We start from the raw sequence: 27,692 nt of genomic DNA on the forward strand, positions 1-27,692 counted from the left end.
GTACAGTTTGTTTACACTTTTACTCTTTTAATTCATTTTATTAGGAAATGGAGTGTGTCGCGGCCCTCAACTTTACCTAAATTCTGGGTCTTTTAGTGAAGTTTAGGGCTAGTGGCCGGCGATCACCTTAGTATTTCTTCTGTTTTTCTTGTTGATTAATGCTGGCAAATTATACAGTATTTTTTGTCTTTCTGATGCCTGATTCTGTTTTTTCTCTGTTTAAGGTGCAGCTCCATCCAGAGATGGGAGTTGTATTTTTGTTGGTGACTCTCCTGTCCTGTGCACCAACAGCATTTCTTGTCCGTGAATTCTTCTGTGAATTCTTCTGTAATTTATGTTTGTAGCATGGCCCAAGCAGAGGGTCACCCCTTTGAGTCTGGTCTGCTTGAGGTTTCTTCCTCAGAGGGAGTTTTTCCTTACCACTGTTGTTCTGGGGGTTGGTAAGGTTAGACCTTACCTGTGTGAAGCACCTTGAGGCAACTCTATTGTGATTTGGCGCTATATAAATGAAAATAAATTGAAAATTGAGTTACATTGAAAAATAAATTTAACAGTAATAAATTAATCACTGTTTATTTGCTTTTCCTAATTTTCCGTAACGGGTCGAGTCTCTTCAGGCAGGGGAACTCTTTTTGATATGAGTACAGAGGTTTTTTTCTGGTAGTGTGGGGAATTTCAGCAGATAAGGAAAAGTGCTGAAGGGGCAGAATCAGTGAATAAAAATCTGATTCTTACATATTTTGTTTCTTTCACCTTTGTTGCATTGCAGAGACAAGGATCTGGAGCAGCTGCCAGCAACAAGAAATCTGGAGGACAAGGTAAAAAACAAACAAACAAAAAAGAAAATGAGAAAATCTCTTTTGTAGAACCTGCATTTATTTGGAAAACTGTTCTTCAACGATATAACAATAGCAAGCACCTGGGTATCATCAGGCCTAACAGGCACAGATATGTGTGTGTTCACATCGAGGATAGGTTTTAAAAGCTGTATAGCGCGACTGTATAGCATGACTGATGCTTCGTAGGTTGAAGGACAGCTTCCAGTGGACCACATGCACACCAAATACATTTTATGTCAGATCCCAACTTGGGCTGACAGACAATATGCCCTCACATATTGCATTTATTGTTATTATTATCAATTTCATTGTTAGTGTAATTTATTTTTTAGAGCCTCCACACGGGGAACCAAAAAGATATATTTTGGATATTTAATAAGCCTCCACATGGGAGCACCAATAAACGTAACAATTTAGTTAAATCGAGATCGGCTTACACCAGAGCACCATAAGGGGGTAGTGAATAAGCAGTTAAACTCCCAAATTGAATTAGATTGGGTTAGGCCACATCTGATGAGTCACCAAAATAATTAACAATTTAGGGCTTAATACTTATTATTTAACTATTACTTAGGGCACCACCTATTTATAGCATAGGTACTTTAATTTAAACATTCATTAATTTATCAGTCTCATATGAATTAATCAGTTTCAATTTAATTAAATCAGTCTCTGATCTGAAAGTCTGAATTCACAATACGGTTAACTAAGGGTTTCCTTCTAAACACAAAATGAACCACAGCAGAAATATTTACAGTTCATTTACAAGTATACCAGAATTGAACTGGCATTTTTGTGGACAGTGATTAAATAAGTTCATTAATGGACACAATTCTTAGTAACTCATGAGACAGTGAAAGAGGGAGAGAGATAAAGCTTAAAGACTTTAAGTGAATAAATCTGATTAGAATTTAATGATGAAATTTGAAGCCAATTATTAAGAAAAATATTAAACAAACATATGAACAGTGGTGGGCACAGATAACCAAAAAATTAACTTCGATAACAGATAACTGAAAAGTTATCTTTGATAAAGATAAAACAATAAACCACCCAAAAATGTATCGGAAGTTACAGATAATCGATAAATTCCAATATTATCTCTGGCACATTTACAACTACTAGTAAAACAAATTTAATGGATTCTAGTAATATTTAAAATAACAACAGACCCAAACAATGAGACCACACTTTTTTCTTTCAACATTCTGCCCCTGCTGGAAGCTCTTGTTTACTACAGCACTCCCAGCACAGAGGCACCCCGAGAGCAGCCATAAAGCCAGCTCTCTATCAAGTACAATGCTCCGGTCAGGCGGAGGTCTTGAAAAATAAAGTCATGCTGAGTTATGGTTTTGATTTATAAATAACATTAATACCGATAGAATAACTCCATTAATGTCAATTCTGTCATTTGTACAAAGTTAAAATATAACATATCTTTTAATGTTGAATAATGCACTAATTCTGAGGTTTTGTAACAAACAGACAGATCGCAAAGGATTCTGGGTAAAAGTGCCTCTGCTAAACACTGATTGGTTCAGTCATTTATTATGTAAACCAACACGTTAATGTGACATCTGTCGTGTGTTGGTGCTTAAAGATAAATGTGCTTTTGTAAAATATTCCATTTTTTTATTTGTAAAAACAGTGTAAAACGTGCTTTACACTGTGCAAGATGATTTTTCATGCAGGAATTTTTTGGACCGAGTTTCAGGTTAATCGTGCGTCCTGCATCGTGTAGTGTACGTGGAGTATCAAGCTGCGGTCAAACATCTGACGACCACCTCCTGATCGCCGATCGTATGGTCGAATGAAGAGCAAATCTGTTTGATATAGTATTGTGGTCGGCCGTCGTGAGGGTTTCCTGCTGCTGAAAGCTGCAAGCATCCAAACGCTTGCACTGTGCCTGTGCAAACACTGCAGAGCTGCTTGTAATGTTATTATTATTATTATTATATTAATTATTTGCTGTGTTTTGTTTTGTTTTAAACTTCATTTGTAAAAAAAAAAAGCCATTTGCAAAGCCAAAAAGTTGATTTGACAATCATCTGATATAACCGGGGTCAAAATAAATAGAACACTGCCATCTACTGGTTCCCCAGACGCTTAGTACTTAGGGCGAATACTGCCATGAACACTACTGGCCAGTAGATGGCAGTAGAGGCCTTGAAAACAAAATTCCAGATAATTCCTGTCTGCTACATTTAAAATGCGTGGAATTTAACAAACGCAAATACAAAACCAACGTCTATAAACGCAGAGAATATATTCAAGAGAGTTTTAGGCACTAGAGTTTAATGCTGTTGTCCGTGGAGCCTGAACAGAGTGTCTGAAATGCATTTGTCCTGTCTTGACGTACTGAGATTACAGCATCGTACCCATAATGCACTGCGGGGCACAGCATGTGCTCACAAAACTTTAAAAATTAGCACATTACTTTAAAACTAAAACATATATCTGATATTTTCACTTTATAAAACTTCAGACATGACAGTAATTTTAAATAACTTGTCCAAAATTAGCTTGGTTAAAATTTGAACCATAAGTAAAAAAATGTATGCCTCTGGATGACTTAGGTGATATTGCCAGCATATCGGTATGGTATTAAAGGAAATGTTTTTTTTTTTTTTGTCGTCATTTCTCCTTTGTCTGCAGAGGATTGAGATGCTTTTCATACAAGCAGTTCTCTTCTGTTTGCAGAGGTTATAACTGTGCGTCTGTTACAAAACGTTTAACAGGTGGGTGCCGAACTGATTTTAAAAATGCTTGTCGCTGTTCATCTTTGTTTATCGGTTTAAAAGTTATCGGACAAAAATTAATCGGAAGATAATTGGTCCGATAATGGTTTTTAAAGTTATCTAAAAAGATAATCCGATAATGAAAACATTATCTTCGATAATTATCTGTTATCGGATTATCGGAAGTGTGCCCACCACTGCATATGAATATGTTTAAAAGGAAGCCACTTTGTATCCATTGACAACAAACCCTTTTTCTGGAACCTTTAACTGGGTCACTTAGCCGGTCCGTTGAGGAGATGGTTCAGACGGCCCGTCCGTCCATCCGTCGTCGTGCTCACTTGGATCAAGGGGTTAACTCAGCAGTCTCCCCAGGCGATCCCAAAGGCTTGTGTTGGCTTTACCGACAGGATGGCTGATGGTTTGAAATCAGCACCATTGTCAGCTTGCAGGAACCCAAAGGTGGAAGGTGTTTGTTGAAAATGGTTTCTGGTAGCTTTTAAAAAGGTTTGTTGGAGCCAGATTAAAAATCTTTGTGAATTTAGGAAAAAAGTTAAAACTTTAAAAATGCTGGAAAAAACTAAATAGCCGACAGAAAAGGAGAATTGCTTTCTGAAATTCGCTATTAATTTGAAAGGTTCAGCTTGGAAATTCTCTTAAAAATTTCAAAAGATTTGATGCACCTTAAAGCGTCAGGTTAAAACTTTGTTAAAATTATCAAAAATGATCAAAGAATGATGCCACGTGTAGCTTAGCTTAGCAATGGGGCCTTGCCGCAAGAATAAAAATAAGCATTTAAGAAAGGAAGAGAGGAAGAGCCAAGGGCTGAAGAAGGGACAGAGCAAGAGAGAGGAGAGCAGGGAGAGGGCGGCGAGAAGAGAGGCGGCAAGACCTCTGTTCTAACCTTTTAAGAGGGGACTGACATCACCAAACTCCACCCAGTTAGGGTGTGTAGATCTCACAGAAACCTCATGTGGTCACAGTGCGTCACAAATTTCAATTACTGTATTGAAATTACTGTATTTAACACATTAACTATTTTGTTATACTATGTTCTAAGACACCGCGAATGGAGACACAGTATTGATTGTCACTTAAACACATCCTTTGGATAAACCAGAATATTTCACCATCAACAATATTGATAATGCGAAAGATCACAAATCATTAAGGAACCATGTCAATGTTAAATGGAATGATTATATGTAAGCATTGTTGTTTGATTATAATCAATCCCACCACCATTAGAATTATTTATATATGTGAATCAAAGAATACTGATGCAATTTTTTTATTTAAAAGAATGTCTTTCTTCACTTAAACCTAAAAATAATAGGCTGTTAGCAAGGCAAAGTTTTATGGCCACGTGTTACCATGGGGAAAGATATCGTCTTGCAGTCTTGAGAGGGTCTGGCCTTGGCGTGTGGTTCATAAAATTTGGGGTTCTCCTGGCCGCAGAAGGTCAGATTCTGATGTGAAGCCATTATAATGTCATGTATTTCATAATGACCGAAAATTCACTGATAAAAAGGCAAGGGCTCCCCTTTGAAGAACTTTGAATTACAGTTTTGTTTTGCTGTGAATTCCAGTGTTGGCCCATGGGGGATGTCTCCAAGCTTATCTTAAGATCTCCAGATGACTTAGGAATTTCTCAACTGAGAGGGATAACACAGTCTTTGTCTGCAGTTCAAAACTCAGGTTTTTGTTGAGACAGCATTAATGTATTTATTTAATTAGGGTGAATTGAGGCCATGCGCTACATCATATATTTCAGCATTTCCTCATATGCAGTCCTCTGAAGTCATAACTTCATTGACAGTTGCTTTAATTAAGCCATGCTTCTTTGTCTGTGCGTGTGTGTGTGTATATATATATAAAGAGTTCAGGTGCAAAACCCTGGATCTCCACCAGACCACTCTTGTTTTAAATAAGGATATTTACCTGATGGAAGTTGTACATCTCCATGAATCATTGTTTCTTGTTATGAAATTGTTATGGTGCACTGAACAAAATAGCAGAATCTCAAAAATCAACCTTTATTTAGAAATATGTTAATTTGCAACCTTTAAAGATTTGGCTGCAAAACCTGGTATCTCCACCTTCAGTTTGTTTGCAAAACTCAGTTAGTCCATCACTTTAATGTACGCTAATGCTGCATTTACTCATAGGCAGTACGCGTTATGAATGTCATATTTGCGTCATTCTTGGCACATTCCTGACATTTTTAATGTGACATAACGCTTCTGAATAGGTTTCGTAACAGTGCATGTTGGTGCGTGATATTCGTGGAGCATGTTTTTGGCTGTCAAAAAATCTTCCACGAATGTCACACACCACCCTCATTTCACGTCACACTGTGGAGGTCGCAACTGAGTGTGTTGATCCATTTTTATTAGTGATGATCCTTAACTCATTGAGTGCCATTGACGCTTAAACGCGTCTTTTCAGATAGCAACACTCAGCGCTAAAGACGCGTTATCGCGCCAATTACACTTTTTTATGGGGGGGTGGGGTAATCAGCTGATCTAGCTTGAGTAAAAAAATTTGAATTGTAATCACAAGGGAACCCATTCTGTGAGTGGCAGCAGTGTGAGCGTGGACCGGAGTGCATTGTGCGGACGTCTTACGGTTGTACCGGTCCTAATCCGACTGGTTTCCACCTGGCTGTCTGTCAAACTGTGATGCAGTCGCGCTGCTCCAGTCGTTCCGTCTTTTTCCTTGGAATGAAAAAACGCAGAGCGCACGACACACACCTCACACAAAGGCTGCTTGCAAGCAAATGACGCAATTGACAGGCTCATGCAAGCACGTGATTCAAATCCATCAGGTTTTTAATACGCGGGAGCCAGAGGGAAAAGACGCGCCGCCGAGAGAAGAGACAGATGGAGTCCCTCCCCTGACGTTTTTTTTTTTTTTTTTTGGTGCATTATACAATAGGATCACTTTTCATAATGTTTGAGATGTCACTGAAGCAAAACAATTATAATCAAAGACATTTTCTCCTTGAAATGTTGCTTGTCACAAAAAGCCAATTTTCTCAGTTTTTTGTCAGAAATCAGCATTTTTAGTGATACCCACCCATGTTCTGCAGACAATTACTAAAGAATGGAAAGAGGTACAAACAATGATGATAAAGGAAAGTCTGGAGTTTCTTTTGGTATGTTTGTTGTTGACATGGACATAGAACTCAATTTTCTATGGGTCTTGAAAAAACACTCAAATGCTGAAAAATCCTGGCACTGGGATGTTCTGAACTTTGAAAATGGCTGGCACTCAATGAGTTACTAGAGCGTGACAGTGTTCTTCTCTGACGTGCGCACAATTAAACCCTGCTGCACTGCATTCAGTTTCATTGCTGCAGTATGCTGAAGGACAGAGAGGCCAAGTCAGCTAAAAGTTTCATTCCAGTGCTCCTCAGCGCGCTCCTGCAGGTGTTCCACCTGCTGCTGCGCCTGATGTTTGAGAAAACAAGCGAGACGAGAGCCGCGTGAAGTCACACATCTGGCTCTCTCCGTCTCTTCCTCCTCTCTGCGCCACTCCATGGCACAGAGCCCAACTAAGCATGCAGTCACAAAGTTCTTCTGCTGTGGATTTAAAGGAGCAAACTGGAGCGATCTGAATTGTTCATCAGATGATGGATGAATATGGGTGTGTGTGGAGACAATTCACCTCCTTCACAATGTGATAGAACATAAGCTGTGCTGTTACGCACAATAGCACGCAACAGTGTGGAACATTATTCTTGACCATGCGTAATGGTTCCTGATAATGCTCCACCAACACGTGGCATCAAATTTTGCCAGAAACTGGGCGACAGCCAGGTGGAAACCATTCAGAAGATTCAGACGGATTTCGGTGACGATCCTATGGGCATCACACAGATTAAGGAGCGGTACAACTGGTTTAAAGACGGCCGCACAACGGTGGAGAGCGAGCCGGGCTCCGGGCGGCCATCAACATACCAAAATGACCAGATCATTTCCAAAGTGAACGCTGTGGTGATGCGGGACTGTCGTGTGACCATCCGAGAAATTGCAGAAGAGGTGGACATCAGCACTTTTTCAGCACATTCCATTGTGAAGATTTGGCCATGAAAAGAGTTGCAGTGAAATTCGTGCCGCTGCTGACGGAGCAAAAGCACCTTCGTGTTGAAGCCTCACAGGACATGCTGGACTCCGAAAAATGATGCCCACCTCTTCCACAATTTCTCAGATAGTCACACGACTGAAGCCGGCGCACCATCCAAGCCGGCTCCCCGTCGATGATCCGGGCAGGAGGCGGCACCGGTCCGGGAGCACAGAGGGGTGAGGTGTGGTGAGGTTTGATTCAAGACACATGAAAAACCGGGTGGATCCGCAGTGAAGCTGGGAGTCGGAGCTTCACTGCGGCAGGACTGAGGATTTTGAGGATTTTGTAAGGTCCGATGTACCTGTCCTTGAGCTTCGGGGAGTCCACCTGGAGGTGGATGTCCTTTGTGGATAGCCACACCTCCTGCCCGGGCCGGTAAGCAGGGGCCGGGGACCGCCAGCGGTCTGCATGGGTCTTCGCCCTCGTCCGGGCCTTCAACAAGGCAGAACGGGCGGAGCGCCACACCCGATGGCACCTCCGCAGGTGGGCCTGGACCGAGAGCACACCGACCTCTCCCTCCACCACGGGAAACAATGGGGGCTGATACCCCAAACACACCTCAAATGGGGAGAGGCCGGTGGCAGAGGACACCTGGCTGTTATGCGCATACTCGATCCAGGCCAGATGTTCACTCCAGGCCGTCGGGTGTGCGGATGTCACACAGCGCAGGGCTTGCTCCAATTCCTGATTGGCCCGTTCCGCCTGTCCATTGGTCTGCGGGTGATACCCGGACGAGAGGCTCACGGTGGCCCCCAGTTCCTGGCAGAAGCTCCTCCAGACGTGTGAGGAAAACTGGGGACCACGATCAGAGACAATGTCGGTGGGTATCCCATGCAGACGGACGACATGGTGGACCAGAAGGTCTGCAGTCTCCTGGGCCGTGGGGAGCTTCAGGAGGGCCACAAAGTGGGCCGCCTTGGAGAATTGGTCCACTATCGTGAGGATGGTGGTGTTGCCCTGGGACGGCGGGAGGCCTGTGACAAAATCCAGACCGATGTGGGACCAGTGGCGATGAGGCACATGAAGTGGCTGAAGAAGTCCCTGTGCCTTCTGGTGGTCTGCCTTGCCCCTGGCACAGGTGGTGCAGGCCTGGATATTGGCCTCCAGGGACGCCCACCAGAAGCGCTGCCGGACCACTGCCACGGTCCTTCGCACTCCCGGATGACAGGAGAGCTTAGAACCGTGACAGAAATCCAAGACAGCAGCCCTGGCCTCTGGTGGGACGTAGAGTTTGTTCTTCGGCCCAGTTCCGGGGTCCGGGCTCCGTGCCAGGGCCTTCCGGACGGTCTTCTCCACGTCCCAGGTGAGGGTGGCCATGACAGTGGACTCCAGAATGATGGGCTCCGGTGGATCCGACAGCTCAGTCTTGACCTCATCTTCATGCACCCGGGACAAGGCATCCTGGTTCTTGGGCAAGGCATTCAAAGGCATTCCTTTGATCTCTGGTTCTTGGTCCCGGGGCGGTAGGTAATTCGGAAGTCAAAACGCCCGAAGAACAGTGACCATCGAGCTTGTCTGGGGTTCAGCCGCTTGGCGGTCCTGATATAGTCCAGGTTCCGATGGTCAGTGAAAACCGTGAACGGCACAGACGCTCCCTCCAACAGGTGTCTCCACTCCTCAAGAGCCTCTTTCACCGCAAGGAGTTCTCGATTGCCGACGTCATAGTTCCGTTCAGCTGGGGTCAACCTGCGAGAAAAGTAGGCACACGGGTGAAGAACCTTATCGGTCTCTCCGCTCTGGGATAGCACGGCTCCTATCCCTGAGTCAGACGCGTCCACTTCAACCACAAACTGGCGGCTAGGGTCGGGCTGCACCAGAACTGGTGCAGACGAGAACCGGCGTTTCAACTCCTTGAACGCGGCTTCGCACCGATCCGACCAGGTGAAGGGGACTTTTGGAGAGGTCAGGGCTGTCAGGGGGCTAACTACTTGACTGTAGCCCTTAATGAACCTCCTGTAGAAATTCGCAAAGCCGAGGAACTGTTGCAGCTTCCTACGGCTTGTTGGTTGGTGCCAATCTCTCACCGCCGCAACCTTGGCCGGATCAGGGGCGACGGAGTTGGAGGAGATGATGAACCCCAGGAAAGACAAAGAGGTGCGGTGGAACTCACACTTCTCGCCCTTCACAAACAGCCGGTTCTCCAACAACCGCTGCAGGACCTGACGTACATGCTGGACATGAGTCTCAGGGTCCGGGGAAAAGATGAGTATGTCATCCAGATATACGAAGACGAATCGGTGCAGGAAGTCCCGCAAGACGCCATTAACCAAAGCTTGGAACATCGCGGGGGCGTTAGTGAGGCCGAACGGCATGACCAGGTACTCAAAATGACCTAATGGGGTGTTGAATGCCGTCTTCCATTCGTCTCCCTTCCGGATCCGAACCAGGTGGTACGCATTCCTAAGGTCCAGTTTGGTGAAAATTTGGGCTCCATGCAGGGGTGTGAACACTGAATCCAACAGGGGTAAAGGGTATCGATTACGAAACGTTATGTCGTTCAGCCCCCTGTAATCAATGCATGGACGGAGTCCGCCATCTTTCTTGCCCACAAAAAGGAAACCTGCACCCATTGGGGAGGTGGAATTCCGGATCAACCCGGCAGCTAATGAGTCCTGGATGTAGGTCTCCATTGATTCGTGCTCAGGACGTGAGAGATTGTACAGCCTGCTGGACGGGAACTCAACGCCCGGGACCAAATCAATGGCACAAACATACGGACGGTGCGGGGGAAGGGTGAGCGCCAGATCTTTGCAGAAGACGTCAGCAAGATCGTGGTACTCAACCGGCACCGCCGTCAGATTGGGAGGGACTTTAACCTCCTCCTTAGCGTTTACACCGGGAGGAACCGAGGATCCTAAACAATTCCGGTGGCAGGTTTTGCTCCACTGAGCCACAACCCCAGACGGCCAATCAATCCGGGAATTGTGTTTGATCATCCATGGGAAGCCCAAAATCACGCGGGAGGTGAAAGGAGTTACAAAAACTCAATCTCCTCCCGGTGATTCCCAGACACTACCAGGGTTACAGGTAGTGTCTTGTGTGTGATAAAAGGGAAAAGAGTGCCATCTAGTGCTCGCACCTTCACTGGGGATGAAAGTGCCACTAGAGGGAGCCCTACCTTCCTTGCCCATCTGCTATCCAGCAGATTCCCTTCTGACCCCGTGTCCACCAGTGCTGGTGCTTGAAGGGTTAAATCCCCGCTCAGGATTGTAACTGGGAGTCGTGTTGAAAGATGAGTATGACCCACGTGAATGTTTGACCCCCCCTCAGCCCAGTCTCTAAGGGCGGGCGTTTGTGTTTTGACCGTTTGGGGCAGACTCCCTGCTGATGCTCACTCGAGCCGCAGAGAAAGCACTCCTCGCGGACCAGCCTCCTTTGTCTGAATGTGGCCCTGCTCGTGTCCCTAGCATTGTCAGCAGGGGGAGCTGTAGCCACACGGAGCGCTGTGGCTGTGGAGCGTGGGGAAGACGGCTTCCTTTCGGACCCGGGAGGAAGAGGGACGGCTTGTGCCTGACCGCGCCCTTCGCCTCGCTCCCATCAGCGTTCTTCTAACCGATTGTCCAACCGTATAACCAAATCGATAAGCTCAGCCAAATCCAGCCAAATTCAGGACCGACAACAGTCCGTTTATGAAGGCGGCGCGGAGCGCAGTCATATTCCAGCCGGATCTCGCAGCCGTGATGCGGAAGTCGACTGCATATGCGGCTGCGCTCCGGCGCCCCTGTCTCATTGACAGCAGCACGGTAGACGCGGTTTCGCCTCTGTTAGGATGATCAAAAACAGTTCTGAGCTCCCTCACAAACCCAGTATAAGAGGCAAGGAGCCGTGAACTTTGTTCCCTAAGCGCTGTAGCCCAAGCGCGTGCCTCACCTCGAAGCAAATTAATCACGTAAGCCACCTTGCTGGCATCAGACGCGTACATCACGGGACGCTGTGCAAAGACGAGCAAACACTGCATAAGAAAGTCCGCGCACGTCTCCACACAACCTCCGTACGGCTCTGTGGGGCTTATGTATGCTTCAGGGGATGGTGGGGGGGGGGTCGTTGAATGACCAGTGGAATGTCTGTATTCGGCACCGGGTCGGCAGGAGGAGGAGCCGCAGCAGCGCCCTGAGCGCGCGCTTCCACCTGTGCGGTGAGAGCCTCCATCCTGCGATTAAGGGTGATGTGTTGCTCGGTCATCAGGTCCATCCGAGCGGTAAAGGCGGTGAGGATGTGCTGCAACTCACCAATCATGCCTCCAGCCGACGCCTGTGCACCCTGCTCTTCCATTGGCTGTCCAACAGATGGTTGACGCCCCTCGGGATCCATGACGTTGGCCGAGATATCCTGTTGGGGAAAGTGTAGTGAAACGGACCCACAACAGGGGGCGCAAATGAACGGTCAATAGATGAGCCAAAAGGTAACAATTTAATGTTGTGAATGTGCACAACGAATATACAGACAATCTCAGAATCTGATAGCAGTCAATCCACAAAAGTGACGTGTGGGCAGGCTCGAGGATAGAAGACATCTGTCCTGAGAAGAGCCGGAACCACACGATTTCCACCGCCACAGAACCCGGTGAATACTGGAGCCGCCAAGTCCCGAATTCCCAGGTGATCACCATCCCCGACTGTCGGATCTGGTACTGCTGGCGAGGAGCACAAGCAGTGAGACGTGGGTGTGTGCACACCCAGTAACAAAAACAGTCAGAAGGTGGAAAGTCACCTCCACCTCTAATACACACTCGTGCAGCTCCTGTCAAACACTTATCTGGTTGGGGTGTGAAGCGAAGCCGTCGCGGATTACGCCAACCTCACTGATAAGGCACTCCACAGGAAAGCAGCTGCAAAATGAATTCAGACTAGGACACAGTTTCTGGCTGAGGATATTACCTTCACAGGTAGATGATATCTCGGCAACGAGGTGGAGATGATGTCCGGTCTTTATGGAGTGAGATGATGTAGAGTAGATGGGTGAACAGCTGTCAAGAGATAATGAGTGACAGTTGTCACCCCCGGCTGTGTCCGTAGCGGCAGCGCCCTCTCGTGCCTGAAGCCCGCACTTCAGGCAGGGCGCCCTCTGGTGGTTGGCCAGCAGTACCTCCTCTTCAGGCGGCCCACACAACAAAATCCTCCTCTATACCACTTCATCATGAGCTGTGTAATTACTAGTGATGCCAAAATGCAAAACATGCACTGTGCACAATTTCTCCAGTCGCAGCCACAGAAGCCTGTAACGTCTTCTGGGTTGTCTGGGTGTCTTGGTGGCTTTCCTCACTCTTCATCTTCTTGCACAGTCACTTAGTTTTTCAGAACTGCCTCCTCCAGACATATTTACAATAGAGTAGCATACTATTTATATTTCTTCATAATTGATGTAAATAAAGTCCAAGACATATTCTGTGACATGGAAATGTTTAAGTATGCATCCACTGACTTGTCTGAAGAAAACTGGTGATAAAACTGATTATTTACTTGTGTGATATCAAATGGGACCATTACTTATGCAACCCATCATCTTGGGTTTGACATTTTATTTAATTTATACCAAGTTGTAGAGATTTGCTTTGAGTTTGAGTTTAAGGAGGATAATTTTAGAAATTTTAAGATGGAGAAGGCTACATTTGAAATGGCATAAACACATTAAAATGTGTAAAATCTGAAAGGGCTGAATACTGTTTCAGGGCACTGTAGGTGTGAGTGTGATTGTGAATGTGTTTGTCTGTATGTGGCCCCGTGATTGATTGGCGATGCCTGTGACCCTTAATTGGAATAAGCAAATTCAGAAAATAAATGAATGAGTGAAAATTTATTAAATTAAGTGCAAAAAAAGAGAAATGTATGTACATACACACTCAGGCTGATAGACATTTCCCATTTGTACTGCAATTATTTTATGTAGAGGTAACCTGCATGACTCAGACATTAGTGCACACACTCTTAGGAGTACATTGTAACATATGGAGATCCTGCAATATTTAAGCTTTAACTTCAGCTCTTCAGTTCTCTGTCTATTAAATAATGATTAATGACACCAATACATTGTAAAACACCAGTAAAACCACTTATGAGGTTTGATAGACTGCACTGCATGAGACTACGTGTAGGACTCAAGTTTTCCTTTCTGCTTTGCGTTAACTTAATAAAAGGAGAACATGAAGGAATATACCAGGCTGCAGCACACACACATAATAAACGTCTTTATTGTATGACCTTCACTATAAATTTGACCCTTGGAAAATCTGCTTTCCCAGTGTGTCTGAAGCAAGTGTCTCAATACCGTGGGAGCTGTTAGAGTGGGTGAAGAGGGAGTACTGCATCACCGCTATTGACTCTCGCCCACTCAGCAAACCCCCAGCATGCAGCAGAGAGAAAACCTCTCACGAGCTCAAGGACAGCTGCAGAAATGTGTTCATATTCACTGGAACCGCTATTCAATTTTAACTCAGTCAATACAAATACATGCACACAAATGTAATGCACAGCAACAGGAAAAAAAGGCTGAAGTAATGGGGAAACTGCAGAGCAGAATGAAATTACTGTGCATGACTATTTTAATCGGAAAATTAAAATGCCAGTAAGATTGCTTTGATGCACCACATTTTTGTTTACATCAAGCTGCAATATAATACGAGTGAAGCTCGCTCATGGTACAAGGAGTCCTAAACAGGAAGTGCCAAATTTTGAATCCACAGTAAAACAGGAAATGTACAAATGTCAAACACTTCCTGTATTGACAGACAAGATCCCATGGAATCTCGTGGGAACTCAGTGGCAAGAACACACTCAAACAGGAAGTGCCAATTTTCCAGTCACAGTGAAATGAGAAATGTCAAATGTTGAACACTTTCAGTTCAACACTTGAACAGTTCAGCTACAATTTGACAGAAAGTACATTTGAGATGAAAGCCTAGATTTGATGTTTTGGTGAAAGAAACTTTTGTATTTCTTCATAATTCATGTAAATGAAGTCCAAGACATATTCAATGACTTGGAAATGTAAATGTTTCATTCCCATGACTTATCTAAAGAAAACTGGCAATAAAACTGATTATTATTTACAGGTTTTGTCAAGTTTTAGAGATTTGCTTTCAGTTTGAGTTTGAGGAAGATAATTTTAGAAATTTTTATTCTTTTTTTTTTTTTTTTTTTTTTTTGTATTTCTTGTATTTAAAATGGCATAAACAAATTAAAATGTGTGAAATTCCAAGTGTTCCAATACTTTTGGAGGGCACAGTATCCTAACCTTATGATGAGTGCAAAATGAGTGTGGTATTATTACTGTTTTGTTTAAGAATGTTTAATTTTCACTGTTGCTGCACTTTGTGTCAAATCATAGTCATATCGTATATCATATTGATTTGAAAATTCAGTAAGGTATATCTTCTATTATACATTCCAAATCTAAGGTGGAACTCTACTAGTGTTTACTAAGGTACACCTAAATATCTTTAAAAAAAAGAGAGAGTAGAGCCACTTAAGGTGCTTGGTCTTGAGAACCAGGGATGGTAGGTTGAAAAGCTGTTTTATCCCATGGGAACTCTCCCTACCCACCTAAGTGGCTCAAGAATATGGAGAGTATGTATATAAGTGACATTTCCATGACAATATTGAGATAAGATAATTTGGCCATATTGTACAGCCCTACTGTCAACTAGTGGAAAACTTTGAATATTAATTTACATCTATGTTTAAAAAATTTTTAAAGTGGCAGGGGGTTAAGAGGGCTGTAATGAGGGGGGTCAGCTGAAAATCAAAAAAAGAAAAATGCTCAAAAAGGAATAAGGAAAATGCTTAAAAAGGCGGGGGGGGGGTCTGGGGGGCACAGCCCCCAGCAGCTGAAAGGTTTTTGCCATGCTAATGCTCCCCTGAAGCATTTACTCAAAATAAAGTCTGAAAGACCCAAATAACATGATGAGATGCTGATGAGCTTCGCTCGTTCATGTCCGCAACATACGTATGCATATTAGATTGGCTTGACTCAGTTGAAGAAATATTTACTTAGTTGCACACAATTTTTTTTCACCACTCATTAACCTAGTATTTTTAGTTTAAATGAATGGTATGATAACTAGTAAATCAATTCTTCAATTTAGGGATGGGTATTGAGAAGATTTTCGATTCTGCTCATCGGGCCGATTCCTTATCGATACCTCTTGTGAATTTTCTGTGTACTAAAAGTAGGCTTTACAGGTTTTCTATGTCAATAACATTTTATCCATCCATCCATCCATCCATTGAATTTATTTTGGATCTTCTCTAATCTACACAGGGTCAAAAATTATACATACAGCTTCAAATATATACATATACCCCCACTAATATTTGGTCAGATGTTCCTTAGCAAGTTGCATCTTGATCAGACACTTTTGGTAGCCATCAACAAGCTTCTGGCATCATTCTGGTTGGATATTTGACCACTCATATTGGTAGAATAGGTAGTGTTCATTTAAATTGGATGGCTTTTCAATGTAGCCCACAAATTTTCAATACGGTTGAGGTTGGGGCTTTGGGAAGGCCATTCCAGATTCTTAATCTTAGCCAGCTTTATCCAACCCACAACCAGTTTAATGTGTGTTTGGGATCATTATCCTGTTGGAACACTCAATTGTGGCCAAGTTTCAACAGTCAAGCTATTGATTTGAGGTGACATGTGCTACCACCACCATGCTTGACAGCTGTTCCAGTGTTTTTAGGTTTGAGAGCCTCACCTTTACTTCTCCAAACACACCTCTTCACATTGTGAGCAAATAACAACATTTTTGTCTTGTCTGACCATAAAACCTTTCTCCAGAATAGGGATGGGTATCGAGGACTGGTTCTTTTCATGTATCGTTAAGAAATTATTTGATCCATCGACATCAATAGCCTTTTTGTTTAATGGTTCCCTTATCTGCCCTTCAGAGCGGCCCTTGTTTTGGGGGGCATTTGTCGGTAAAATTATCTCCAAAGAGCATATGTCTGCGAGTAATATTTACCTTTTTTATGTTAAACTGACCTGTTGTGGTCTTCTGAAGCAGTTGATAGATGTATTTTATAACTTAAAAACGGGACTGATGCTTACGCATTAGCATGTCTATGGCATTTTCAATGTTAAAGCATGTTAAATGTTAAAGGTGTTCCAGCAGTTTCCCATTCATGACAGGCCTGAGCATGGGTGGTTTCTGGGTTGTTCCTGAACTGTTGGGAAGGTGTCGTAGCACGGACCCACAACAGGGGGCGCAAATGAACGGACAATGAGTAAGCCAACAGGTAACAATTTAATGTTGTGATATTACACAACGAAACGTGTCTTAATGTTCACAGTCAATAAACACCAGGTGACGTGTGGGCAGGCTCGAAGATAGAAGACGCCCGACGAGAGAGAAGCCGCGTCCCACACGGCCTCCACCACCAATGGCCTGAAGAACACCGGAGCCGCCAAGTCCCGAGTCCCCAGGTGGCCTCTGTCTTCGGCTGTCGACCCTGGTACTGCTGGCAGAAAACAGAAAGATGATGTGTGAGTGTGAGTCCGCACACTCAGTAATTAACAGTCCAAACACAGTTGGGAGGAAGCACCTCCACCTCCAACCTAGGAACACACTAGCAGCTCCTGTAACCACTTATCTGGATGGAGTGAGAGGCGAAGACGTCGCTTCTCTCACTGACCGCCAACCCAGTTGAAAGGGCACCACAGGACAACGGCTGCAAACAGATCAGACGTAAGTCACAGTTTAAATTCAGCAGAGAAATTACCTTAGTACTGGTAGTCGATTTCTCGGCGGGGAGGTGGAGTTGCAGTCCGGCTTATATGGTGGTGTAGATGAGTGACAGCTGTAGTAATGAGTGACAGCTGTCACTTCCTCTGGGTCTGGCGCCCTCTCGTGCTTGGAGCCCGCACTCCAAGCAGGGCGCCCTCTGGTGGTAGTGGGCCAGCAGTACCTCCTCTTCAGCGGCCCACACAACAGGACCCCCCCCTCAACGGGCGCCTCCTGGCGCCCGACCAGGCTTGTCCGGGTGTCGTCTGTAGAAATCGGCCAGGAGGGCCGGGTCCAGGATGAAGCTCCTCTTCACCCAGGAGCGTTCTTCAGGTCCATACCCCTCCCAGTCCACCAGATATTGGAACCCCCGGCCCTTACGACGGACGTCCAGGAGCCTGCGGACCATCCAAGCAGGCTCCCCGTCGATGAGCCGGGCAGGAGGCGGCGTAGGTCCAGGTGCACAGAGGGGCGAGGTGTGGTGTGGCTTAATACGGGACACGTGGAAGACAGGGTGGATCCGCAGTGAAGCTGGGAGTCGGAGCTTCACTGCGGCCGGGTTGATGATCTTGAGGATGGGGAATGGTCCGATGTACCTGTCCTTTAATTTGGGTGAGTCCACACAGAGGGGGATGTCCTTTGTTGACAGCCACACCTCCTGCCCGGGCTGGTACGTGGGGCCGGGGAACGTCGGCGGTCCGCATGGGTCTTGGCCCTCGTCCGGGCCTTTAACAGGGCAGAGCGGGCGGTCCGCCACACCCGGCGGCACCTCCTGAGGTGGGCCTGGACCGAGGGCACACCGACCTCTCCCTCCACCAGCGGGAACAATGGGGGCTGGAACCCCAAACATGCCTCAAAAGGGGAGAGGCCGGTAGCAGACGAGACTTGGCTGTTATGGGCATACTCGATCCAGGCCAGATGGTGACTCCAGGCCGCCGGGTGCGCGGAGGTGACGCAGCGAAGGGCCTGTTCCAACTCCTGGTTAGCCCGCTCTGCCTGGCCGTTGGTCTGGGGGTGGTACCCGGACGAGAGACTCACGGTGGCCCCCAGCTCCTTACAGAAACTCTTCCACACCTGCGAAGAGAACTGGGGACCACGATCTGATACAATGTCCGATGGTATCCCATGCAGCCGCATGACGTGGTGGACCAGGAGGTCTGCCGTCTCCTGGGCTGTCGGGAGCTTCGGGAGGGCCACGAAGTGGGCCGCCTTGGAGAACCGGTCCACTATCGTGAGAATAACGGTGTTGCCCTGGGACGGCGGGAGGCCCGTGATGAAGTCCAGGCCGATGTGAGACCAGGGGCGATGAGGCACTGGCAGGGGTTGGAGGAGTCCCGTCGTCCTCCGATGGTCTGCCTTGCCCCTGGCGCAGATGGTACAGGCCTGGACGTAGTCCCGGACGTCGGTTTCCAGGGACGCCCACCAGAAGCGCTGCTGGACTACTGCCACGGTCCTACGCACTCCGGGATGACAGGAGAGCTTGGACCCGTGACAGAAGTCCAATACGGCAGCTCTTGCCTCTGGTGGGACGTACAGTCTGTTCTTGGGGCCAGTTCCCGGGTCCGGGCGCCTTGTCAGGGCCTCCCGGACGGTCTTCTCCATGTCCCAGGTGAGGGTGGCCGAGAAATCCTGTTGGGAAGGTGTCGTAGCACGGACCCACAACAGGGGGCGCAAATGAACGGACAATGAGTAAGCCAACAGGTAACAATTTAATGTTGTGATATTACACAACGAAACGTGTCTTAATGTTCACAGTCAATAAACACCAGGTGACGTGTGGGCAGGCTCGAAGATAGAAGACGCCCGACGAGAGAGAAGCCGCATCCCACACGGCCTCCACCACCAATGGCCTGAAGAACACCGGAGCCGCCAAGTCCCGAGTCCCCAGGTGGCCTCTGTCTTCGGCTGTCGACCCTGGTACTGCTGGCAGAAAACAGAAAGATGATGTGTGAGTGTGAGTCCGCACACTCAGTAATTAACAGTCCAAACACAGTTGGGAGGAAGCACCTCCACCTCCAACCTAGGAACACACTAGCAGCTCCTGTAACCACTTATCTGGATGGAGTGAGAGGCGAAGACGTCGCTTCTCTCACTGACCGCCAACCCAGTTGAAAGGGCACCACAGGACAACGGCTGCAAACAGATCAGACGTAAGTCACAGTTTAAATTCAGCAGAGAAATTACCTTAGTACTGGTAGTCGATTTCTCGGCGGGGAGGTGGAGTTGCAGTCCGGCTTATATGGTGGTGTAGATGAGTGACAGCTGGAGTAATGAGTGACAGCTGTCACTTCCTCTGGGTCTGGCGCCCTCTCGTGCTTGGAGCCCGCACGCCAAGCAGGGCGCCCTCTGGTGGTAGTGGGCCAGCAGTACCTCCTCTTCAGCGGCCCACACAACATGAACATCCTAATTAATTTCCTCCCATCTGAGCATGACAGTTTGATTCTTCTTCCAGACCTTGGCAAAGTGGTGACACATCCCTGCAATTTTGTCTAATTATAGGCCCATATCGAAGCTGTCTTTTTTAATCTAAAATTCTTGAAAAACTTGTCTATGCTCAATGGCAGGCTTACCTTGGTGATAACAGGATTTTAGAAAAATTCCAATCTGGCTTCAAAGCATTGCATAGCACGGAAACTGCCCTTTTAAGAGTTTTTAATGATCTCCTTTTAACTGTTGACTCAGGCCACTCTGCAGTGCTTGTGCTCCTAGATTTGTCTGCTGCCTTTGAAACAATCGACCATCAAATTTTAATTTCTTGCCTTAAACAGTTTGTGGGTATCAAAGGCACAGCCCTTCATTGGTTCCAGTCTTACTAGGAAAACAGGGCCTTTTCTGTACATCTGGGGCCTTATTTGTCTGGTTCAGCTCACTTGACCTGTGGAGTTCCCCAGGGTTCGGTCCTGAGCCCGGTTTTGTTCTTGTCGTACATTTTGCCTTTTGGTAATATTTTTTAAAAATACAATATTACCTTCCACTGTTTTGCAGAAGGATTTTGAGTGTGTTGTCCACACATTTTTCACGTCACGACTTGATTACTGCAACTTGCTGTACTGCGGAGTAGACCAATCCTCCCTTAGCCGCTTACAGCTCATGTAGAATTCTGCTGCTCGGTTGCTGATGGGCACCAGGCGCATTGAACACATCATGCCTGTTTTGTTATCTCTGCACTGGCTTCCAGGCACCTATCGCATTGATTTTAAAATCTTGTTAATTGTATTTAAATGCCTGAATGGTTTGGCTCCACCTTATCTATCTGAGCTGTTGTCCTTTTATGCTCCCTCAAGGATGATGTGGTCCACCAATGAGCTGCTTCTCAACGTGCCAAGAACACGTTTGAAAACCAGAGGAGATAGGGCCTTCTCTGTAGCTGCTCCTAAACTATGGAACAGCCTTCCTTTTAATATTAGATCCACATCTTAATTAAATGTTTTTAAGTCATCATTGAAGACCCATCTCTTTGCACAGGCCTTCAATACCTAAGCGGAGTTGCACTTTTGTATTAAATGTTTTATTGTATTTATTAGTGCTTGGTTTTTGTATTTTGTATTCTTATATTTTTATACCTTTTTATTCTGTATCTGTGAAGCACTTTGGGCAGCTAAGGGTGTTGTAAATGTGCTATATAAATAAATCTGACTTTGACATCCAAATAACTTGTACGTATGTTCAATTGTTTGAACTGATGATCTTGGAATCTGCAGTTGTTTATAAAGGGCATCAAAAGACCAAATTGTCCTTCTTAGATCTTCATTGCCCTGAGTTTTGGTCAGTCCAATGATCATTGTCAAACACATTCTTTTTATGCAGGCAAAGAGAAACTACCAGTTGTAGTCAATCATTATCACTAATGAGGAGTTAATAGGGTTTGGCCTTGTCACGTTAAGACACTGTAGAACCTTCAGCACTACTTATTAAAGCATTTAAGTGAATGCATGTTTAAATTTGAGCCTGAGTGTATAATTTTGACCCTGTGTGGAATAAAGAAGATCCAAAATGACTTCAAAATTGTGCACCAAATTTGTGTTTTTAAAAATAATTTATGATGTATCGTCTACAATCATTCCACCCTGACAAAAGAGCAGTTGAAAGACATCATTGAAAGCCCAAAGTTACATGACATTCATGGCAATGATAAGTGTATGTAAACCTGCGGCCACAACTGTAGGTGGCTCGAGGTTGGAAGTTCATGGGGCTGTAATTGGGAGCCATATTCTGTAATTGGGAGCCATATTCTGTCATTTTTTTCAGCCTCAATTTGTCACCACCACCACCACCACCATTCTTTTTTTGAACGGGTCTGTGGTGCCCCCACTTTCCATAGCATCCATAACATACACAGTAAATTTTGAATTCTCTTGTGTGCTGGGGAAGTGATGAATTCTCAGACTGGGGGGAGTAATCCTTCATTGTCAAACTCAGACTCACCTGGTTTGTAGCAACTGTTGATTGACTGCTTGAAACATGATGTGAAAATTATAAATATGGTGCTAGCAGGAAGAATGGGGTCGATACTACCAGAATTAATACACCAAGACCAAATAGGCAGTGGTGGGCACAGCTCTGCTAATCCGCTAACTGCTAATTATCGAAGATAATGTTTTCATTATCGAATTAGCTTTTCAGATAACTTTGAAAACCATCATCGGACAATTATCTTCCAATACATTTTGGTCCGATAATTATTAAATCACTAACATATTTTTTGCAGGTGAAGTAAATAATGCTTCAACAGATAAAAACCTTTGTTAAATCTGATATCAAAGATGTTAGTGCTTACCTGTTTTGTAGCAGATAAAAAGCTCTGTTCTCTGTAAACAGAGGAGAGCTGGTTTAGGGAGAAACCACTCTAACCTCTGCAGTCAGAGGCGAACTGGTCACAAGATCACTGCTTCTGACATCATACTTCGAGGGTAGGCTGAAAGCTTCTAAGGCTGACTATGATGCAGTTGTCGAATTGAACAAATTCAGGGTTATTTTTCTACATAGTCTCCCTGTAACACCACACACTTCTTCCAGTGGTGCTTGAGTGCTTTGATTCCCTTGGCATAGAAGCTTTCATCTTGAGAGTCAAAATAGTCCTCAATGGCAACCATCACCTCATCATTGCTCCGATAGTGCTTCCCAGCCAAGTTTTTTTTTCAGGTTTGGGAACAGATGAAAGTCCGAGGGTGCCAAGTCAGGGGAGTATGGTGGGTGATCTACCAGTTCGAATCCACACTCATGGATAGTGGCCATGGCCACTGTTGACTTGTGAGCTGGGCATTGTCTTGATGGAACAGCACCCCTTTCGTCAGCTTTCCTGGTCGCTTCTTTTTGATAGCCTCACATAACTGTCTCAGTAGGTTAGAATAGTACTGTCCATTTATGGTTTGTCCCTTTTCAAGACAGTCCACGAACACAATGCCCTTGGCATCCCAGAAAACTGAAACCATGACCTTCCCCGCAGACGAAACAACCTTGGCCTTCTTTGGAGGTGGTGACCTTGGGTGTTTCCACTGCATTGATTGTTTTTTTGTCTCTGGTTCAAAGTGGTGAACCCAACACTCATCCTGGGTAAGAAAACGTTCCATGTAATTGGCTGGATCCTCTTCAAATTGCGCCAAGTTTGCCTTCGACATGACTAGCCTGGTGTGTTTCTGATCAGGCGTCAGAAGACGTGGCACCCACCGAGCTGACACCTTTGACATTCCAAGTTCTTCATGCAGAATGTGTTCAGTTCTCTCATGGGATATTCCCACAGCATCTGGTAGCTGATTAATCGTCGATCGTCTGTCGTCCATCACCATTTCATGAACAAGGTCAATGTTTTTCTGGGTTGTGGCTGTTGCAGGCCGCCCAGACCTTGGGTCGTCTTCAAGGCTCTCTCTGCCCCTCTTAAATTCAGCTGCCCTCTTCTGCACTGTAGATATGGAGGGAGCTTCATCCCCTAATGTAGCAACCATATCCGCATGAATGTCCTTGGGCTTTAACCCCTTCTTATGCAGGTACTTAATCACACCGCGATGCCAGATTTTGTCCATTTTTGCCGTTTCCCTCTACCACGAACTTTCAAACTTGGCTATGAACCACAATCTACCTCACAACCTGGAAGAAAAAAACACAGTCATCAGAAGAGTTGAACTTAATGCATGCCAAGTTTTATTGAAATGGCATTTCTCCTTCTTGGTGAGCCTTAGAATTTTTCAGCCTACCCTCATAATTCACCAGCAATATCACCCAAGTCATCCAGAGGCATACAGTTTTAACTTGTGGTTAACATCTTAACCAGACTAATTGCTGACATGTTATTTAAATTAACGTCACTCCTGAAGTTTTATAATGTGAAAATATCAGCTAGATGTTTTAGTTTTAAAGTACTGCAGTAATTTTGAAGGTTTCACATTATTTAAAATTAAAAGATATGTCTTATATTTTAACCTTGTACAAATGACAGAATTGAGATTAATGGAGTTATTCTATCCATATTAATTTTATTTATAAATCACAAACCATAAGTTAGCACTGCTTTATTTTCCGAGACCTCCGCCTCATGGCAACACTGCTATTGAGTAGAGAGCTGAGCTTTGTTGCTCCTCCCAAATGTTTTACTACTGCAAGTTATGTAGTAAACAGCAGCTTCCAGCAGTGGGCAGGGCGTACAAAGACGGAAGTGCTGACCATCGTTTCAGTCTGTGGTCATCTTTGATGCTACCAGAAGCAATTGTCGTGTTAAAACTCAAAATCAGCTTGTTAGTAGTTGTAAGTGTACTTAAGACAGCTTCCGAGAAATTTTTGGGTGGTTTATTGGTTTAGCTTTATAAAAGATAACTTTTCAGTTAGCTGGTTATCTGTTATCGAAGCTAACTTTTTGGTTAGCTGTGCCCACCACTGCAAATAGGCTGTATTAAAGGTAAACACACAAGAACTAACAACTATTTTATATACAAAGAAGCAATTATGAATCCATGATCACTTCTTGAATAAATGTTTGAGTTTATTGAAAATACATACCTAATCATAACCAGTGGTGGGCACAGCTAACCAAAAAGTTAGCTTCAATAACTGGTAATCAGCTAACAGAAAAGTTATCTTTTTTAACGCTAAACTGGCTAAAAAACTTATCGGAAGCTACAGATAACCAATAACTTAAAATTTTGCCTCAAATACGCTCTCAGCTACTAAGAAGCTGATTTTTATTTTGAGTTTAAACACTGCCAAAGCTTCTAATAGAACCAACAGCGATTACAAACCCAAACAGCCAATGAGCCATCACTTATATCTTTGTGCACTTTGCCCCCTGCTGTAAGAAAGCATCATTTACCCTGACAGGGTATAGTGGTCCAGCGATGAGGCAGAGGTCTTGAAATGGAAAGCAGGTTTGAATTATGGTTTTGCTTTATAAATAAAATGATTCCGGATAGAATAACTACATTAATGTAAACTCTTAAAATGTACAAAGTGATATATAACATATATCTGTTAATTTTAAAATAATGCACTAATTCTGAAGATTTAAACTTTAACACACAGATGCCCAGAGGGGATCATGGGTAAGCTAAGCCTCCGCTCATACTGATTGGTTGATTCATTCATTCTGTTATGTGTCGGACGCGGTCGGACCACCGACCCAGCGTTTGACAGGACCCAGCATGAAATAAGCAGAGCACGGTTCAAAAGATAACAGAATTTAATAATCATAATGAGTGCAGTGATAAACAACCAAAAATGTCCGCAGTCTGGTGAGGTGAAAACACGGCGCGCTCTCAGCAGCGCAAACGGTCCGGAGCCACAGCAGTTCGGACCCAGGGACCCCGCCGACACCCCCCAGGTGGCCGCGACAAACCGAGTCTGTGAAGAAAGAAAACATGAGGTGAGTCCAACACTCTCCACCCAGAGAGACACAGCTCAAAGGTGCACACAATCAGCAAACACTTCCGGGATTAAATATATATCAGCTTCTCACCCTGCAGGCACGGAACAACTCAGTTCAAATCTCCACTGCAGCAGAAGCTGATTAGACAATTAGCATAACGTGACAGCTCAATAACACAAGGTGTGAGGGACACCAAATCCACTGTCATTACTTCATAAAAGTCACCAAAACCAAATTACCTCAGGAAGTGTGCTGAAGAGCGTGAGACCTCACCCAATCCTCCTTCACAGACTGTGGCGTCAAACCTGGAGCGGTCTCTGCGTCCGTAATGGTGAGATTTTTTTCTCCTGACGTCGATCTCACTTGTCTGCTCACAAGGTCGAGTCTCTGGCAATCACACACTGTGCATTCAAGGTTTAAGTGCAGCAATCTCTGATCAAGACAGAATACACCACAGCTGTGAGCCCTGATGACCTGCACGTGAAAACAAGCCTCAGGTGTTCAGGGTGAGGTCCTAATACTCAGCCACTCAGTCCTGAATGCATACCACCTGGTGGGAGAAACAGAAAAACAAAAACCAAGCCAGCCAAACACCCCAGCACACAACACATTCTATGTAAAAACCAACACAAGTGAATCAATGTAAGGTGTTGGTGTTTACAAATAAATGTGCTTTTGTTAGGGAGACAAGGTTTCTTTCAATAACAAGAACAAGAGCAGAGTTGTAGTCTTACACACCTCTCTGCAGCTTCTCTCCCCCTGCCATCCCCTCATTACCCCATCCCCGTAGAGATGGTGCCTGCTCCCAGACTACCAATAACCAGCAAAAATCTATTTAAGCATAAATATTCAAAAATAAAAAATAATATAGCACCTTCAACTGCACCACAGACTAAAACAGTTAAATGTGGTCTATTAAACATTAGGTCTCTCTCTTCTAAGTCCCTGTTGGTAAATGATATAATAATTGATCAACATATTGATTTATTCTGCCTTACAGAAACCTGGTTACAGCAGGATGAATATGTTAGTTTAAATGAGTCAACACCCCCGAGTCACACTAACTGTCAGAATGCTCGTAGCACGGGCCGGGGCGGAGGATTAGCAGCAATCTTCCATTCCAGCTTATTAATTAATCAAAAACCCAGACAGAGCTTTAATTCATTTGAAAGCTTGACTCTTAGTCTTGTCCATCCAAATTGGAAGTCCCAAAAACTAGTTTTATTTTTATTATCTATCGTCCACCTGGTCGTTACTGTGTTTCTCTGTGAATTTTCAGACCTTTTGTCTGACTTAGTGCTTAGCTCAGATAAGATAATTATAGTGGGCGATTTTAACATCCACACAGATGCTGAGAATGACAGCCTCAACACTGCATTTAATCTATTATTAGACTCTATTGGCTTTGCTCAAAAAGTAAATGAGTCCACCCACCACTTTAATCATATCTTAGATCTTGTTCTGACTTATGGTATGGAAATAGAAGACTTAACAGTATTCCCTGAAAACTCCCTTCTGTCTGATCATTTCTTAATAACATTTACATTTACTCTGATGGACTACCCAGCAGTGGGGAATAAGTTTCATTACACTAGAAGTCTTTCAGAAAGCGCTGTAACTAGGTTTAAGGATATGATTCCTTCTTTATGTTCTCTAATGCCATATACCAACACAGTGCAGAGTAGCTACCTAAACTCTGTAAGTGAGATAGAGTATCTCATCAATAGTTTTACATGCTCATTGAAGACAACTTTGGATGCTGTAGCTCCTCTAAAAAAGAGAGCTTTAAATCAGAAGTGCCTGACTCCGTGGTATAACTCACAAACTTGTAGCTTAAAGCAGATAACCTGTAAGTTGGAGAGGAAATGGCATCTCACTAATTTAGAAGATCTTCACTTAGCCTGGAAAAAGAGTCTGTTGCTCTATAAAAAAGCCCTCCGTAAAGCTAGGACATCTTTCTACTCATCACTAATTGAAGAAAATAAGAACAACCCCAGGTTTCTTTTCAGCACTGTAGCCAGGCTGACAAAGAGTCAGAGCTCTATTGAGCTGAGTATTCCATTAACTTTAACTAGTAATGACTTCATGACTTTCTTTGCTAACAAAATTTTAATTATTAGAGAAAAAATTACTCATAACCATCCCAAAGACGTATCGTTATCTTTGGCTGCTTTCAGTGATGCCGGTATTTGGTTAGACTCTTTCTCTCCGATTGTTCTGAGTTATTTTCATTAGTTACTTCATCCAAACCATCAACATGTTTATTAGACCCCATTCCTACCAGGCTGCTCAAGGAAGCCCTACCATTATTTAATGCTTCGATCTTAAATATGATCAATCTATCTTTGTTAGTTGGCTATGTACCACAGGCTTTTAAGGTGGCAGTAATTAAACCATTACTTAAAAGCCATCAC

General features: G+C 44.5%; 1 protein-coding gene across 2 annotated transcripts in view; it reads left to right on the plus strand.

Moving 5' to 3' along the window:
• Positions 1–27,692, plus strand: part of pcp4b (Purkinje cell protein 4b) — a 176,043-nt gene that overhangs the window by 133,545 nt on the left and 14,806 nt on the right. Inside the window, exon 2 of one of the 2 annotated variants that reach the window (XM_034168079.1) lies at positions 770–818. In XM_034168079.1, the coding sequence (XP_034023970.1) occupies positions 770–818 (49 nt within the window). Of the gene's footprint in view, positions 1–713; positions 819–27,692 lie in introns of both variants that reach the window. The other variant, XM_034168078.1, reaches the window with a different exon arrangement.

This window comes from Thalassophryne amazonica, chromosome 4, assembly GCF_902500255.1.
Source record: "Thalassophryne amazonica chromosome 4, fThaAma1.1, whole genome shotgun sequence".
In the NCBI taxonomy this organism is placed as follows: Eukaryota; Metazoa; Chordata; class Actinopteri; order Batrachoidiformes; family Batrachoididae; genus Thalassophryne; species Thalassophryne amazonica.